The sequence below is a fragment of the Cibotium barometz genome, chromosome 2 (genome assembly GCF_041138505.1).
Source record: "Cibotium barometz isolate CiBa-2024 chromosome 2, ASM4113850v1, whole genome shotgun sequence".
Classification (NCBI taxonomy): domain Eukaryota; kingdom Viridiplantae; phylum Streptophyta; class Polypodiopsida; order Cyatheales; family Cibotiaceae; genus Cibotium; species Cibotium barometz.
In genome coordinates, this window is record NC_141047.1 from 21,651,249 (window position 1) to 21,668,995 (window position 17,747).

The window sequence follows — 17,747 nt, forward strand, 5'->3', positions numbered from 1 at the left end:
TGCACTATGTGTACTAGTGCAATATACATGTGTCACACACTCACATCATGAGTTGACTTATCCCCACAACTCTCTCTCTCTCTTCCTCCTCTCTGTGTGTTTGTCTCTCACATGAAACCCTAACCCTCTTAATCTCCCATTCACGGGAGAGCCGGCCCATCACATGCCTTCAGTGGGACTCGGGGGAGTGGACTTGGTGTGATCCTGCAGATAGGGCGGAGACTTTGGGTACCCTGTTCTTTGCATACACGGCATGGCTAGGATCCAGATGCTCGAGGTCGAGGGCACCCCAAGAGCAGCAAGACACTGGCAGTTTCAGGGCCTCTCATCACACTTTCTATGAGAATTCTGGAAGAGGCTCTGGGACAGTTTTCAACCTCGGAACATCACCCTCTTTTTGTGGTTGTTGGTCCATTGGAGTTTGGTGGTTGGCACATGGTTGGCCATTGGCGGTAGACCGGCAGCATGTCCGAGGTGTGGCCACCCTAGGAGTCTCAACGACAGTGTCTTTGGGATTGCCTGAAGGCTCAGTAGGTTTGGTAGCAGATTCTCTGCATCTTCACTATGGACCATCGGTTTTCAGCATAGTATTCATCATCGTTTTTTGTCACTTGGCATTATTGAAAGGGGTTGACTTTCCTTGCCACTTGGCATTATTGGAAGGGGCTCACTTGCCTTAGTTTTGTATAGCTTAGCTTTTATTCATGGATAAAGGAAAGGTTTTGTATAATCTTGTGGTTTTTAAAAGGAAAAGCATGAGCTTGCTTTTGTTTTTTTTGGAGGCCTATAAGGCTTGGCCTTTGGCCATTGTAAAAGGGAAGATTATTATTGGAAGAAGGAAGCGTGAATGGATTATTGAATGCCTAAGAAAAAGCTTCATTTTTTCTCTCGTTGTACGTGTTCACTCAATAGAAAGGGAGTTTGTGTTTTGGCTGCTATGCATAACATGAGAAGGCACACAATCACCGTTGCCATCCTCACCATCGTCGTTTAAGATTGTTATCCAGGCAGGCGCACGACTGCAAGCAAGGGTAAGAAGGGTGGGAAGCGCTGGTTTTCGTCGTGGCTAGAGGCTCTACAAGCATGCGCTACGCATGGGCTTGCTTGGCTAGTGGAGGGGGCATAAGACTTTCACTTGCTGAAGCAGGTTTGAATCTCGTGTGCCGCGCCTAATGCCTTTGTGTGGTGTAGCGTCCACACTTTGTGGTGTGGTTGGCACCCGTCTCTTTGGTTTGGTCACCTTGGCAAGCTATATGGCTGGTTCTCGTGGTTGTGTTGGCGGTGGTTTTTGTGCAGCCGGGTGTGGGCTTGCCCGAACCCAAGGGAAGCTTCCCACGGCACTTTACACTGATGTTTGGGGGCTTCTAGACTTCGGTTTCTGAGGACTGTTGAAGGACAGGACGTTACTAGCATGTTTGACAGTGCAGACTAGTCGGGGAATACCCTATTGACGCTTCCAACAAACACAAATTGACGCAAGTCACCCAGATCCTCAGAGTGTCACAATGCACGCTTTGTACCTTTGTGTGTGAGTTTCTTGATGCCACTTTTTTGGGACGATTGAAGAACGGGACACTAGCACTGGTGCTTTGCGTGCAGACTAGTTGGGGCAATACCCTCTTTGATGCTTTCAACGAACACAAATTGATGCAATTCATGTAGATCCTCAGATGTGTTACATTTTTGGTGTGGTGAGCGTGGAAGCCTCCCTTCAATGCGGATTGCCGACTAGTATCAGGTTCTGGTGATTTCTCCATACTTTTTTCAAGCATGGATGGTGATGTGTTTTACCCCAATGGTCCTTTGTCCGTGGATGTGCTTCTTATAAAGTATATCTGTATAAGTGTTAAAGACAATGAGGCAAAGCCAATGGTACGACGACTTCAAAGATTGGGGACCATGCAACATGATGCCTTGAAGATAGAGGTTGATCGACTTTTGAAAGCGGGTTTTGAAGGCGCAGGCTGCCTAGGGTTAGGGTTTGACAGTGACAGCTAAGGTGGATGGAACTACATGGTGGAGAGAAAAAGAGAAGCGAGCTGGAGAGAGAGAGAGAGAGAGAGAGAGAGAGAGAGAGAGAGAGAGAGAGAATGTAACAATGCTTAAGATAGAGATGTGTTGCACGACTCAATGATGTGACTTGTGTATTACTTCAATCAAGTACATGCTTTTTGTAGGCAAGTAGCCTTACCTTCTGGCCCTTGCATATCACACTCACATATAAGCACATGACACATGGCATACTTTATCTTATCCAGTTATTAGGGGTGTTAACACCTAATCATGTGTTCACACGGATATGCATGAATAAGGTCTTAAAAACACATAGGGTGGACACATACACAAACATACAGGCGGGGGTATGCACATAGGATGGACGTACACGTGAAGCTCCGAAATATCCAACAAACCCCCCTTCGGAGTGAAGGTGGAAGTGTGATGAAGAGCCTTTAATAGTCTAGCATGCTTTGTCTATGGTAAGAACTTGGCGTGTTCTTGGCTGCGGACTCAGGGGCTATTGTAACGTGGCTTAGAGGCTTATCCTGGCATGGCTCAAGGGTTCATGTAGCTTGTTCCGAACACAAAGACTACACTTGGAATTAGTCGTCCATGATCTATGATCTAAACTAGTTTCATACACAGTAATGCTCCCTTGCTTTGATGAGGAATTTCAACGGAGTGTTATTGGAGATTACTGACTTAAAGCACACAAGGAGTGACATACATTACGAACATTTATTACAAATCTTTTTCAGGGAACGACCCGGGCAAAGGAGAGAGGACCCATGACTCAAACACATTAAAAAACACATTATTTTGGAAGTTTTAAAACTTCCATATGCTGGAAGTTTCGGTTTGTAGAGTCTTGTTTATGGTGTCGTCAAGCGATTAACGCATGGGCAATCATTTTAGGCCCGAGGGCCAGGCAAAGGACCCGCTTTGCCTTCAATGTGTTGTAGGAGACTTCAATTAGTAGTGAATTTTTGACTAAAAATTAAAAAACCCCTAAATTTTGCGAAATGTAGGAGCTTCAATTTAGGTTAATGTGTCTGATTTTTGAGAAATTCCCAAACGTTTACAAGTGCAGAAGCTCTGATTTTATGGGTTTTACCCAAATTTTTGGTGAGCCATATCTTGGTACGTTATGTTGGGGCGCTTGCCACGGAGGATGGAGTAGGCTTGCCCACTTAGGACTCCTCTAGGACGTCAATGTGGCCCTATTGTACGGCTGGTGTAAGCTGATGTTAATGCGGCAGTGTTGGCATGGGTGGCTGATGTGGATGTTCGTGCCATGAAGAAACCAGTGATGGATCTCTGGGCAACGTCTTGTGTGGGCTGGCCTTTTCTCTGAGCATGTCCTCTCATTACTCCATCCCTACATCATCCGAGGTGATGGATATTTGGGCAATGTCTTGTATGGGCTGGCCTTTTCTCTCAGCATGTCCTCTCAATACTCCCATCCTGAGAGACATATCTGGTCCTGAGAGAGAGAGAGAGAGAGAGAGAGAGAGAGAGAGAGATTATAGTATACATCTATGAACGACCTGAAGGTCTAGGGGATGAAAATAAAGGAGAGAAAGAAAGAAGTAATATTAAGGGCTTCAGAAGACCCAATGGGTGTATGAGACCAAAATGTAGTACAATAAATCCATGATAATATTGAATCATAGAAAACTGAAAAGAATCTAAAATGAAGCTACCTATCTAAGCCCTGATAACATTTGAATACGAGGTACAGATACATCATGGACTGATGGGAGAGAAAGAAAGAAAGAAAGCTTCTATTAATGCTACAAAAGACCAAAGGGTCTATGAGACCAACAGTGTGATAATGTGTGACAGAAGCATGGAAAAAACATAATAAAAAACCCAACTAGAGCTGAAAAGAAAAAACAGCCCTGTAATAAGTGCCAGTGGTAAAATGCTACAGTGCAACAATATGAGGCATCAAAGTTGGCCCTCGACATTTACGACTGTACAGAGCCTCTCCATATCCACTACCTGTAGAGGGGCACTCCTGTATCACTGGAGGGTCTCTCAGATCTGAAGCTGTAGGATGGAGCATCTCCACAGATAAGTGGTCTTGCGCATCTAGCTCATTGCACTCTGTCCAGGGAGACACTCTACCTGTGGAGAGGCACTCCTGTATCGCTGGAGGATCTCTCAGATCTGAAGCTGTAGGGTGGAGCATCTCCGCAGACCAGTGGTCTTTTGCGCATCTAGCTCGTTGCCCTGGGATTGCTCTGCTCAAGGAGATAACCCAGGTGGCAGGGTGGCACTTGTGGCACATGCGCTGTCAGTGTTGCTCCCCATTGAGAGAAAGAAGAAGAAGAAGAAGAAGAAGAAGATTGTATTATGGTCCACTGGGTGACCCGGACCAACAAACTGATACAAGACAAGAAAAGAGTCTCCTTCTGTTACAATGAAGGGTAAAACTAGCAAGCTAGTGTGGCATAACGTGACTCAAGCTCCTCTCTATGTTTGAAGAGTCGAGTGATGAATGCCCCCAAAACAGTGGGTGTGGCTGTAATCAATACTTGTGGCAGCTGTGTGTGGCCTTCAAGGAGTTTGCTGAAACCACCTCGAATATGTGTATATTGAGGACAAACCATGACCATATGTTCTTCTGTCTCCATGGCCTTCACGTCACAAAATTTGCAGATTGAGAGAGAGAGAGAGAGAGAGAGAGAGAGAGAGAGAGAAATGACATGTTGAGGGTTGGCAGATTCCTACACGACAAGGTTAAACCTCATGTTGTCCATCGAGATATCAGATCAAGCAATGTCCTACTGGATGAAGAATTTCGAGCTCACATATTGGGTGTTGGTCTGGCCAAATTTGTGCCATGGGAGGCGATGCATGAGAGAACAGTTATGGCAGGCACATATGGCTACCTTGCCCCTGAATTTGTCTACCGCAATGAACTTACGACAAAGAGTGACGTTTATTCTTTTGGAGTGCTGCTCCTTGAACTGATCAGTGGGCGTATGCCTTCAAAATACGTGGAATCAGTAGATTGGCAGAGCATATTTGAATGGGCTACTCCATTGGTACAGTCAAATAGCTTCACACAACTTTTGGATCCGGTCATCACAAGTGTACCAGATGTGGGAGAGATTCAGAAAGTGGTAAATCTAGTGTATGCGTGTACGCAGCATGTTCCTTCGATGAGGCCCCGCATGTCATATGTTGTGCACCAGTTACAGCAGTTAGCATCGGTGTCGGGTGAAGGGGTAAGCTTGGCTGTTGGCATATCTGCGGAGGCATCGGATTCTCCGGTTTGATACAGTGGACTTCTTTTTTGTGGCCTATGATCAATCAAGGATTTCAAGGCAATTGCTCAAAAGTGAGCTACTGTAACAGATAACAGACGAACTGAAAAGATTTAGATGGTCACTTTATGTCATTGGATGATGTGGGCATGGACTGCCTACCTAAGAACTATGGCAAATTGCAGTCACGAAAGGCATGGAAAGAACAGTGTAGTTTTATGATTCATTTTTGTTGTACAAAATCATGTACGTAGATTTCGGTGAAAGCTTATCAAAGGGCATCTCTAAGAGTTACCATTTGAAGCATAAGATAATTAGTGTTATCATTCTCTTGCATGATTTTCCCTTTGTCGTTGTGTGCTTATGGTAAGAGTCCAATGAAAGTGTCTTCTTGTGACTTGTCAAGGTAGGTAGGCTGCTGCATTTTAGGCAGGCACCGATGAAAGCATCACTAATGACATGCACACCTGCTGATGTCGCTCAAACTTGCAGCAGAAGGCAGCCAAATCCACTAATTACGGAGCCTTCTTTTGGGGGACAAGTGATCCTATATACATAATATTTTCCTTGAAAATTGCAAAATATTGGACTGAAAATGATATCTGCATCCAATTTCTCACCTGTTGAAATACTGCTAGGGGAAGTAATGGTCATCCTGTTGTACCCATGAGTATCAAGGGCCATGGTTGTAGAAATTCTGTAAACAATCATTTAGCATCATTAACTCCTCAGAAGATTATGCCTTTTCTTTTGATTAAAGTATAAAGAGAACAAACGCCTGCTTATGGTGTCACAACAAACACAATGGGGGTGGAGGTCAAATCACCCACTTTTGAAAGGGATGCAAAATGTTAAGCACTAAAGCATGCATGATGTAGGCAAAGACCCCATAGCAAATGAGAAAGGGATGTTGAACTAGATGCAACAAATTTTGGGCCTCTGCATGATAGTATAGCTATTCTTGAACTAGATGATGTAGACTTGAAACTGTTCCTTGACCAATGTGATTTTGTTTAAAGAGAACACTTAAATATTCTCTCCTTTGCCAACATGATTCAACCTTTGTAAATCACTCGAACAAAATTCTGAAGGTTGTTAAGGAACAAGAATGCTATGTACAACACCTCCATAAACATAAAAGTCTTCAAGTTTTAGTTGCTCTTGTTAAAATGTTTGCATGATGACATCACATTATTGTTGCCACCTTAACTAAGCAGACAGAGTAGCACTACAAGATCTTGCAATCATCCCATTTCATGGTATCAATGGGTTTGTGGAAAAGAATTGAATGGGGGTTGACTTTTTGTTAAAGAAGAAGATGCCCATAACATCTACTAGCCATCACCTAATTAATGAATTTGCTTTTTCACTCATTGCAGGACCTTATTACGGAGATTCAATACTATTTGCTTTTAGGCTTACAGTCTTTTGAAAGTTGCATCCATCCTTCCTATAAAACTATAAAACACAAGTTTTGGAACACAATGTGATTCTTTGCCCCTTAGAGAAATATGCATAGATGTCATAGCTAAATGAGTCTTATGATAGGCAATGGTTAGGTAGACTTATTTAAGATTAGGTTTGAAAATCTATTCCAAAGACAAACACAAGAGGAAGGCCCCCAAAGTGGAATGCAAAAAGACATTTGTCCCAAAGTTTTTGAAGGGGATTTTCAAGTTTGCTTGTGATGGAGAATCCAATAGAAAGGTGGAGGAACTACAACGCAAACGTAAACAAATGAGGGAGCAAGCAAGATGTGGATGTAAGAGTTTGTCATACTTAAGACTAGCTAAAGGCTACCTCAACTCCATATCCAAAGATGTACTTACGATTCATGGTGGCTCTATGTCCAAAGATGTACTTATGATTCATGGTGGCTCCATGTCCAAAGATTTACTTATGATTCATGGTGGCTACAGTGACTCCATGCAAATCATATTATCATGTACTCGCTTAGAAAGGAATTGTTTTTGTTAGATCTGCCTCAGATTGGCTTTCTTTATGGAACAAGTTATTCTTTTTCTTTAAAAAAATTGGAGGTCACAATTTGTTTAGAAGGGAGGGAAGGATGGAGGAATGGAAGGATGGTGGTAGCTCTATAAGGAGAAGGGAATGGTCATGGGGAAACTATTCTTGAAAGGAAGATGCCACATGACAAAAGGCCGTAGGTCAGGAGCGTTTGGCATCTTTTGACTAGAGTAATCTCCCCATGACCATTCGCATCCATTGTGTCCTAGGGAGTGGTGCAATTTTAAATTCCAAAAAATAATAATGTGTAATCATGTGGTTCCAATTATTGATGTGTAATGCTATACAATGGCATGTTGTGAACCTTGTTACACATTTGTAACTGTACATGCGTTTTGTGGAGGCATTAGCCCTTGTACAAAAAATAAGAATGAAGGGCACCCACGTTAGTTGAGAAGTGGAAGAGTTTGAGAAAGGGAGAAGGTGTGAAGTGCCTAATAATACCAACATGACAAAGGGCCTAATAACACCAACTTTTCTCTCAACATTTCACCAAAATGTCTGTCATGGAGTGAAGTACTTAGAAGCAATGGCCACAACATGCTTTGCTAACTTTAACACACACCAATATACAGCTTTTCTTTGCTATTAAATTTCACAAATGTAAAGCTACCTTTAACACATGCTTCTATACTTTACTAGTAATTTGGCAATTGTAAAACAAGCTTTAACACATGCCAATTCACTCCCATCCCATGGAAATTGTTGCACAATTGACGAATGCAAGCTTAAAGCTCAAACTCATGCTAACAAAACAAATAATATAAATTCTGTTTTTCCTCACCCTATTTGGGTCTTTGAGGATTTCGTTTTATATGACCTCTCCTCACAGTCTACTGCTTTTTACACTATAGCTTTTCGCACCTTTTGTACAAAAAGCATACTAAATGTTTGGCATATTGTGTTTATGGTGCATAGTGTTCTTTTCATACACATTGGCACTTAGTTTGGGCACATTCACACATGGTGTGAGTTCAATGTGCATTATAGCCCTTGTTCACACACTCTGAGCATTGGGTAGTGTTTGCATGTAGCCATGGTTTATTACCATTACCCCTATGCTACACGTCATGGTCCTTTCTTCCTTCGGTGATGACATCATCTTGTGACTCTTGATGATTGGGGATGCATGTGTGATGCTAGATTCTTAGTGGGATTCTTTATACGTAGTACCATGGGTTATCTGACATGATCAAATTATACATCACTTTTGTCGACTTTATGCATACATTTAGGACATCTAGACTTCGACCATCGGATTCTTCATCATCTATTTCACGTGATGAGGCGATAGTCCATTCAGGCCATAGATGGAGGATGGAGTTGCAGAGTTTATTGTCTATACATGTTCGTCATCTATGTGATAAGAGAGATTGGCCCATTCAACAATCCTTTGACTATTGGTCATTGAGATATTTATTTGAGGTAGATGGATTAGTTTTTCTCAATTGGGATGACTCCTAAGGTCGCTTATTCGAGTGTCCTACATTCTTGAGTAGTCATGATTATATTACTGAGAATGTATACTCTGCATTGACATTGGCACAGATGTTGATTATGATTTATCCTGCACACATACACATGAAGATATTAATGTATCACACACACATACACATGATGTCGACCTCATGGTGGCTTGGACTTCTTCGATGATTATGGCACAAAGACCAATTGATATAGTTGCATGCTAGCATTCCCAATTCCAGATAAACTTACTTTATAAAGTGGCTTACTAATTGGCTTTGAATCTTTTAAAACTTCTATGGGATGATTTATCCCTCTATCCAGAGTTAAACCTTTTGGCAATGTTTCTAAAAAAACATCTTTAAATTCTTCTAAAAAATTGTTCAAAGAAGAATTAACTACTTCATAAATTCTTGAATCAAGCTTTTCACAACATTGGTTTTCAAATTGAGGCATTGCATAACAGAAAAACATTTGTTCTACTTCATTATCTTGATGAAGCCTTTGGAGCTCAATATTACAAAGCATATATACATATATATATATGGATTTATATGTATATATGCTTTATATATATGGATTTATATGTATATATGCTTTATATATATATATATGGTTTTATATGTATATATGCTTATATATATATATATATATGGATTTATATGTATATATGCTTATATATATATATATATATACACACACACACACACACACACACATATAAATCCATATATATATATATAAAAGCATATATACATATAAATCTATATATATATATATATGTGTGTGTGTGTATACATATATGTATGCACACACACACACACACACACACACACACACACACACACACATGTATATACATATATACATATATATACATATATATATGTATATATATATATATATATATATATATATATATATATATATATATATGTATGTATGTATATATGTATATATATATATATATAAATGTATGTATGTATATATATATATATATATATATATATATATATATATACATATATATATACATATATGTATATATGTGTATATATATATATATAGACACATATACTAACATACACACACACACACACACACACACACACACACACACACACACACACACATATATATATATGTGTATATATATATATATAGACACATATACTAACACACACACATACATACATATATATATAATTTTATGCATGGTTAGAATTGATAGCTTTGAAACATGCAAAACCAACAAAAAGCAATAAAAAAATAAAATCTTGCATAACCACCAATAACTAGGATTAGGATCTTTATTCACCTCTCATCAAGTCTAAAAAACCTCAAAAACGTCAAAAAACTAGGTCAAATGAGCTCTTAGGTCAAGAGACGTGAGTCCATAGTCCTATAAAAAAAGACGCGAGTCACACATGAGCCTACAAACATGAGTCGTGAGATGTGAGTCATGAGTCTGGACACGTGAGCTATGAGCCTAAAGATATGAGTCAACAGACGTAAGTAAACCAGATATGAGTCTAGAGGTTATACCTATTATACCAACCAATTGTTACTGCCTTAAAGACTTGTAAGCACATACTTATGTCCAAGGATTTTCTTATGATACAATCTAAACTAGCTATAATTTTTAAGGGAATTTATAGTTCTTTGTAATTATTGAGGCATTAAAGTATAATTATTATGCCCAATAATTGTACACCAACCCTGTCATAAGCCTAGTGCATAAAATTATGTGCCCTAGGTAGACCTATTTTATAAAAATAAGGTACGTGGGTCTAGTTCATATAAAAAATGTGTAAGTCTATATACGTGAGATCAAGAGGCGTGAGTCTACAAATGTGAGTCAAGAGGTGTGTCTATAGATGTGAGTCAAGAGGTGTGTCTATAGATGTGAGTTTAGAGGTGTGAGTCAACACACATTGTGTTAGTCTATAGATGTGAGTCAAGAGGAATGATTCAATACATATGAGCTTACAGATGTGAGTCTAGAGACATGAGACAACACATATGAACCTAGAGATGTGAGCCTTAAAAAAATTCTCGAAACTTTATTTTTGTTACTTGAACATAATAGACGTATTTAAAATCAGTTTCGGACCTCCTTCACATGAAGCACTCAGGACTATTTCACTAGAGTGAAACTCTTGATGCAAATCCAATCTACACTAATTGTTGAAAAGCACAATTTAGTTGACTATAGTGCATTAAAGCACACTTCCACCTATCTTAGCAAAAAATCAACACTCAACAGAGCGTTTTCTCATTTTAAGAAGGTGACTCCTTCGAATCCACCCCAAGCAAGGAGATTTGAGACGAGATGAGTAAATTAAACATAAACATAAGTAGAGAAACAACGAAACACATGGAAATAGAAGCCACCACATAGTCCCCGATCCTAGATTCACCAATTGGCTTTGTAAATACACCATAAACTTCATGACAATGTCATTAAATTGCCCTATTTTAGGTGAAGCTCTAGTGAAAGAGCAAGAGTAAGACTAGGTACCTCAAGGTTTTCTCCCTTAGGAAGTGGTCAAACCATGTCAGATGGCATTATGTTTCAAACATTTGGATCGATCCTAAGCTAGACTATCCCAAGATGACCATGACTACCAAGTAGCTCAACAATCATAGTTACGGGCAATTGGGACATGTCTCCTTTTGTTGTACCATTAGGGATAAGTTTTCCCAAAAACACACAATGTAAGTAGGAGTCCCACTTTCCATATGAGAGCTTATTATAGAAGCACCTTCACCCATAGAACTAAGTTCCAGTTCTTATCCATTTGGATGAGGAACATGGAATGCAGAGAAGCGTAAAGAGCTAATGTCTGGGACTACCTTAAACCAAAGGGATCCACAAGGGCATTCACATAACGTTTCCTGAGCTTGCAACCTTAAAGCTAGGGATGATGGAGGATAAGTGCCATTGAAAACCACACAGCCCGACTCCATGGGGTAATAAATTAAACCTTGAAACAGAGGGTTTTGTGCAATTACTCCCTTACATTTCACCGCCACATGAATATGCAAAATATATGCTTAGGATGCTGTTTGAAATGGGAATGCGAGTTTCCACAAACATAATATTTAGAGGCTTAGAGTTGGGAAAAATAAAGCCAATCCACATCTTAAGGATGAAATTTGATGGAACTAGAGATCCCATTTAGTATCTAGAGAAGTTCGATCAAATTTGGAGGTCGTTTGGAAAGGATGGATGATCCCACCAATATTTGTTTATTTGAACTTTAGCTTAATGCAAAGTAGGCCAGTGGTTTAGGTCTCTAAACCTACATGAAAAGGCTAGCTGCAAGGTCTTGAGACATATTCATTATGGGAGTCTCACCCAATAAAGCTAGAGGGAGCCCCATTGCATAGATTTATAACCTCAAGCAAGAGGAGGATAAAACAACGCGAGACTATATTGCTAGAACTAAGTATCTTGTAGCCCCCCACGAGAGACTAGATGAAGTTATTGCTCATTGATTAATTTATAATCGATCTCAAGAGCAAGAGGCTTCATGACAATCTCTAAAAGTCTAGGCACAAATTCTCAAGGCAAGGTCATTGGTGGAGTGCAATAAGACATCTCTATTCAATTAGCAAAAACTAGATGGAACTTCACATAAAGTATCTTGGAATCACGATGTGAGCCATGGGAAAAACTAAGTGATGCTCAATTGAAGAGATGTTTCATGATGGGCTTAAAGAAAAATACCTTGTACAACTTGATCCTAGTTTCTAATCCAGAATCATTTGATCAATGTTGCAAAGAGACTATATGTTTAGATGACAACATAATGGAGGATGATTATGACATGAAACGTTCCTCATCTAAACCAAGAGAAGCAAAGGCTAAAGAGAAATCGATCTATGAAACGTCACTAGAAGTAGCTTATTGTTCACAAGTACGTACGATCCAACGTAAGCTTTTAGATGTGATACATGAAACACATTGTGAATCTTTCTAGTTGGTGGTAGTTCTAATTGATATGCCAGTGCACTAACATGCCTCACAACCTTATATGGCCCATGATATCGTCGAGCTAGCTTGGAATTGGTGTTACCCTTAAGAGCACTATATCTCATTTTTGGAATCCTTAAGAAAACACAATCCCCTTCCTTGAATTCCAATGGTATCCTACTCATTCTTTCTTGAGCTTGCCTCATATTAGCCTTGTATTGTTGTAAGAGTGCATCCATCTCTTCCTTTTCATTTGGATATGCAACCACAACAGCATGCTTCACAACCTTGTATGGTCTAATTGATATGCAACCACACCAACGTCTCACAACCTTGTATGGCCCATAATATCAGTGAGGTAGCTTAGTATTGGTGTTACCCTAAAGAGCACCATATCTCATTTTTGGAATCCTTAAGAAAACCCAATTCCTTTCCTTGAATTCTAATGGTCTCCTATGGGCATTTGCATAGTGTCTCATTCTTTCTTGAGCTTGCCTCATATTATTTTTATAAGAGTGCATCCATATTTTCCATCTCTTCCTTTGCATTAGGATTCACTTCTTATTTTTGAACCATCATTGGCACATTCACTTTATACCCATAAAGTGCCTCATAAGGTGACATGTCAATGCTCTCGTCATGTGTGCTAGTATGAGCAAATTTGGCAAGTGGCAACCATTCATCCTATACACCTTGTGTATCATAGCAATAATGCCTTAAATAAGTTTTAACCCACTTATTAACCCTTTTTGTTTGTTACCCATTGATCTTAGGATGTAAGCGCTGCTAGGTGTCAAAATAGTCCCCATGATCTCAAATAAATTCTTCCGAAATGGACTCATAATCTTATCACAGTCACTCACAATTTGTTGTGGTACTCCATGCAACTTGAACACATAATCCACAAATTGTTTTGCAACCAATAGATGTTAAAAATTTGACCTTAGAAGGAATGAAGTGTGCCACTTTTGTCATACTACGGTCCATAACCACGTATATGCTATTCCATCCCCTCCTTGTGTGAAGTAGCCCTGTGATGAAGTCCATAAAAATGTGCATCCATTTGCCCTCGAGAATAGGCAAAGGCTGAAGCAAACCACTAGGCTCATTCTCTCTTGAGCTCGCTTCATATTAGCCTTGTATTAATGTAAGAGTTCATCCATCTCTTCCTTTGCATTCGGATACGCAACCACACCAACATGCCTCACAACCTTAAGAGCACCATATCTCACTTTTGGAATCCTTAAGAAGATCCAATTCCCTTCCTTGAATTCTAATGGTATCCTATGGGCATTTGCATAGTGCCTCAATCATTCTTGAGCTTGCCTCATATTATTTTTATAAGAGTGCATCCATATTTTCCATCTCTTCCTTTGCATTAGGATTCACTCCTTCTTACTTTTGAACCATCATTGGCACATTCACTTTATACCCATAAAGTGCCTCATAAGGTGACATGCCACTACTCTCGTCATGTGTGCTAGTATGAGCAAATTCGGCAAGTGGAAACCATTCATCCCATACACCTTGTGCATCATAGCAATAATGCCTTAAATAAGTTTCAACCCACTTATTAACCCTTTTTGTTTGTTACCCATCGGTCTTAGGATGATAAGTGGTGCTAGGTGTCAAAATAGTCCCCATGATCTCAAATAAATTCTTCCAAAATGGATTCTTAATCTTATCACAGTCACTCACAATTTGTTGTGGTACTCCATGCAACTTGAACACATGATCCACAAATTGTTTTGCAACCATAGCTGTTGAAAATTTGACCTTAGAAGGAATGAAGTGTGCCACTTTTGTCATATGGTCCACAACCACGTACATGCTATTCCATCCCCTCCTTGTCTGATAGCCCTGTGATGAAGTCCATAAAAATGTGCATCCATTTGCCCTTGAGAATACGCAAAGGCTGAAGCAAACCACCAGGCTTATGTGTGGAATCCTTGTTTTGTTGGTATGGTAGACTACTAGTCACAAAAGCATACACATCCATCCACATCTCCTTCCAATAAATTTTTTTTTTTGCAAGTCTTTGTCAAAGGTCTTAAAGATCCCTATGTGCCCCAACAATGGAGAAGAGTGTATTTCTTCCAACACCCTTTTCTTGTTGTAGCTTGATGTAGGCACAAGATATACCTTATTCTTATAGGAAATGAGCTCGTTTTATGAAGCCTGTAATGAGGTATTTCTTCATGGGAACCATGCTGTAATTTATACCATAATGATGCCACTTCCTTATCCAAAAGATACACTTCTTATATCTCCATGATCCAATCTTTATGCACCATTAAGATTGCCATTAATAAACATGCCCAAATATGTGACAATGTTTGCCATAACATTCTCCTTTCCTTTCATGTAAGAGATCTCAAAATCAAAATTTTGTAGAGTGACCACCCACCTTCTTTGCTTAGAAGAAAGATTTTGTTGGGACAAGAAGTATTAGAGTACTCTATGATCACTGTTGACAAAGAAATAGCTCCCATACAAATAGTGATGCCATTTCTTGATGGCATGAAGTATCGCCAACATTTCTTGATCATAGACATGCATACCCATCTCCTTATCATTTAACTTTCAGCTCTCAAATGCAATCACTCCATGTTCTTGGAACGAAATAGCCCTAATGCCTTTTGAGAGAGAGAGAGAGAGAGAGAGAGAGAGAGAGAGAGAGTTACAAATAGTTAGAGAGTGAGTTAGAGAAAGGTAAAGAAAGTGACTTAGAGAGAGAACTAGAGAGAGTTAGAGAGAGTGTGGATTATAGAGAGTTAGAGAGAGAGAGAGAGAGAGAGAGAGAGAGAGAGAGAGAGAGTTGGCCATAAAGAGAGAAATAGAGAGGTTAGAGAGAGTAAGAGAGCTTGCGAGGGTTAAAACGAGGGTATCATTGATTGGGAAGCCGAGCCACACTCTCGAGGGTGTGTTTTCTTGTTGTTGTGAGGGTACTAGGGAGCATAGCAGTTGTTAGTGTTGAGACCTTGAAGCAATTGGTAGTGCTAATTTTGTTGAGGTCTCTCTTGCCCAAAGAAGCATTTTCACGTTGCCCATGGGAATTGTAAGATAGCCGTGTTGATTGTGCATTGGGCTTTGATAACCCAACTTCCTCTAAGGGTTCAACTTGTTGGGACTGCATGGAACTTGCAAACCAAGGGGTTAGCTGCAATGTGGATAATTTGAGTAAAACATCCTAAGCTTTAAGCCTTCCACTTATTATCCACCCACACATTTCACACATTAGTCTTTACCATACTAAGAGAGAGTTGGCCCATTAGTGGATAATTTATGCAAAACACCCTAAGCTTTAAGCCTTCCACTTATCAGCCACTCACACATTAGTGTTTACCACACCATACCAAGAGAGGGTTGTCATAGAGGTCTATCCATGTCTCCCATGGTAAGAGGTTGTGGCTAGCTTCCATGCTAGGTAAGAGCAGCTCACCTTCTTTGCATGTTTTTTTCAAATGCAAAGCCTAACCATTGGGCCCTTGTAGGGTTTTATTGTGAGAGGAGATGGCATTCAATGTGTATAACGAGGCAAGGGGTTTGCCATCAGAGTTAGCAAATGGAGTGCCTTGTTCAAATGGGAGGGCATTAATTTTGCTTAGCATCCACCAATTTGTCTCTTTCTAGGGACTACACTTCTTCCTCTTTATCACTATCCCATTTGTTTCTACAAGTCCCAATAAACATAGAGAGGTGTCCCAATCATGTACAAGCCGTCTCTCTCATATATGGGCATTTAGGTATGGTGCATGATAGGACCTTGCTTCGTGGAAATCTATAATTAAAAAGGATTGCGTGAAGCTCAACCTACATGGTTTTATTTTGATATCCTATAGGATTTCCATTGTAGATTAGCTATATCATGCCATCAAGTTTAACTATTATGTTTATTTTGCTCAAGGGTAGTTTTTCCCAAATCTTTTAACAACTTTTTGTGATAACAATGACATCTGAACTATTCTTTAAGATTGCAATCACTCTTTATTTCTTTGTATGCAAAAGGTATTACCACATTCAAGTTCTCACCCCCTCAAATAGTGTCCTAAATTGTTGAGTAGCACTTTGGTTAGTCCCTTTCATACCTTAGCTTTTGAATGCTACAATCAATGGTGTCTTCAACATGCACATGGAGGTTTCTAGGTTTTAAGTGTAATCTACTTATGAAGAGCTATTAAAGGGGTTGAGTCTTCAAACTAAGATTCAATAGAAGTGAGAGCATAAATTTGAGTGTAAGACTTTGGTCTAGATGCATTACTTTGGTCTAGATGCATGTAGGGGTTCATATTCCACCACTTGCTCAAGCAAAAGGTTTAGTTAGCGTGGACCTTTTTTTTCCGACTCTTCTGCCTTTTCTTAATGCAAGATTTTACCAACACTAGGTTGGGGTACTCCCTTAAGCCTTTCAAAAAACATGTGGATTGGTCTATTGGAGCTTTTTCTTTGTTAATCCTAGACTAAGGTTTAGGTTGTCCTTGATCACTCACACATGAACAACATGAAGGCATTTCTTCATCCAATCTTGTTTGGGTGGTGACCTAATTGTTGCCTTCCTGCTTGTGTGCTTGGAACAACATTTATTTTTTCCCTTCGTATATTAAGTTTGTCACTTTCCCTTGATATTTTTCGAAGTTGAAGGCATGTTGCTGCTACTTGCTTGCAACCTTCATTAATGAGTTCAAGGGAATGATGGTTGTCTTACCTTTTTCAGAGACTCAACATATTCAAAGGTTTGTCTAACAAGGTATCCACCATGGTGTTGGCCACAAATTCCAAGGTTCCAATGGTCTATTCCAAAGTCTTGACCACTAAAAGGTGTGATATAGAAGCCTTTTATACACTTTGGTATATTCCATGGTCTTGAGCACTAAAAGGTGGGCTATGGAAGCCTTTTGTGCACTTTGGACATGACTCCATATATTCATGTAGTCAATTCCACAACCTTGACTCAAGGGCTTTGAAGGGGCACAAACAACAGAAAACTCTGTAGAGATGTGGTC

The 17,747-nt window shown here is 39.7% G+C and overlaps 1 protein-coding gene across 2 annotated transcripts in view; it reads left to right on the forward strand.

The window, feature by feature from the left end:
- LOC147640806 (protein kinase family protein / C-type lectin domain-containing protein) overlaps nucleotides 1–5,607 on the forward strand; it is a 64,614-nt gene extending 59,007 nt beyond the window's left edge. For both annotated transcript variants that reach the window (XM_086815400.1, XM_086815410.1), the window contains exon 5: nucleotides 4,727–5,607. In XM_086815400.1, the coding sequence (XP_086671526.1) occupies nucleotides 4,727–5,285 (559 nt within the window). In that variant the 3' untranslated portion in view covers nucleotides 5,286–5,607. The remainder of the gene's footprint in view (nucleotides 1–4,726) is intronic.
- Nucleotides 5,608–17,747: the final 12,140 nt, after the last annotated feature.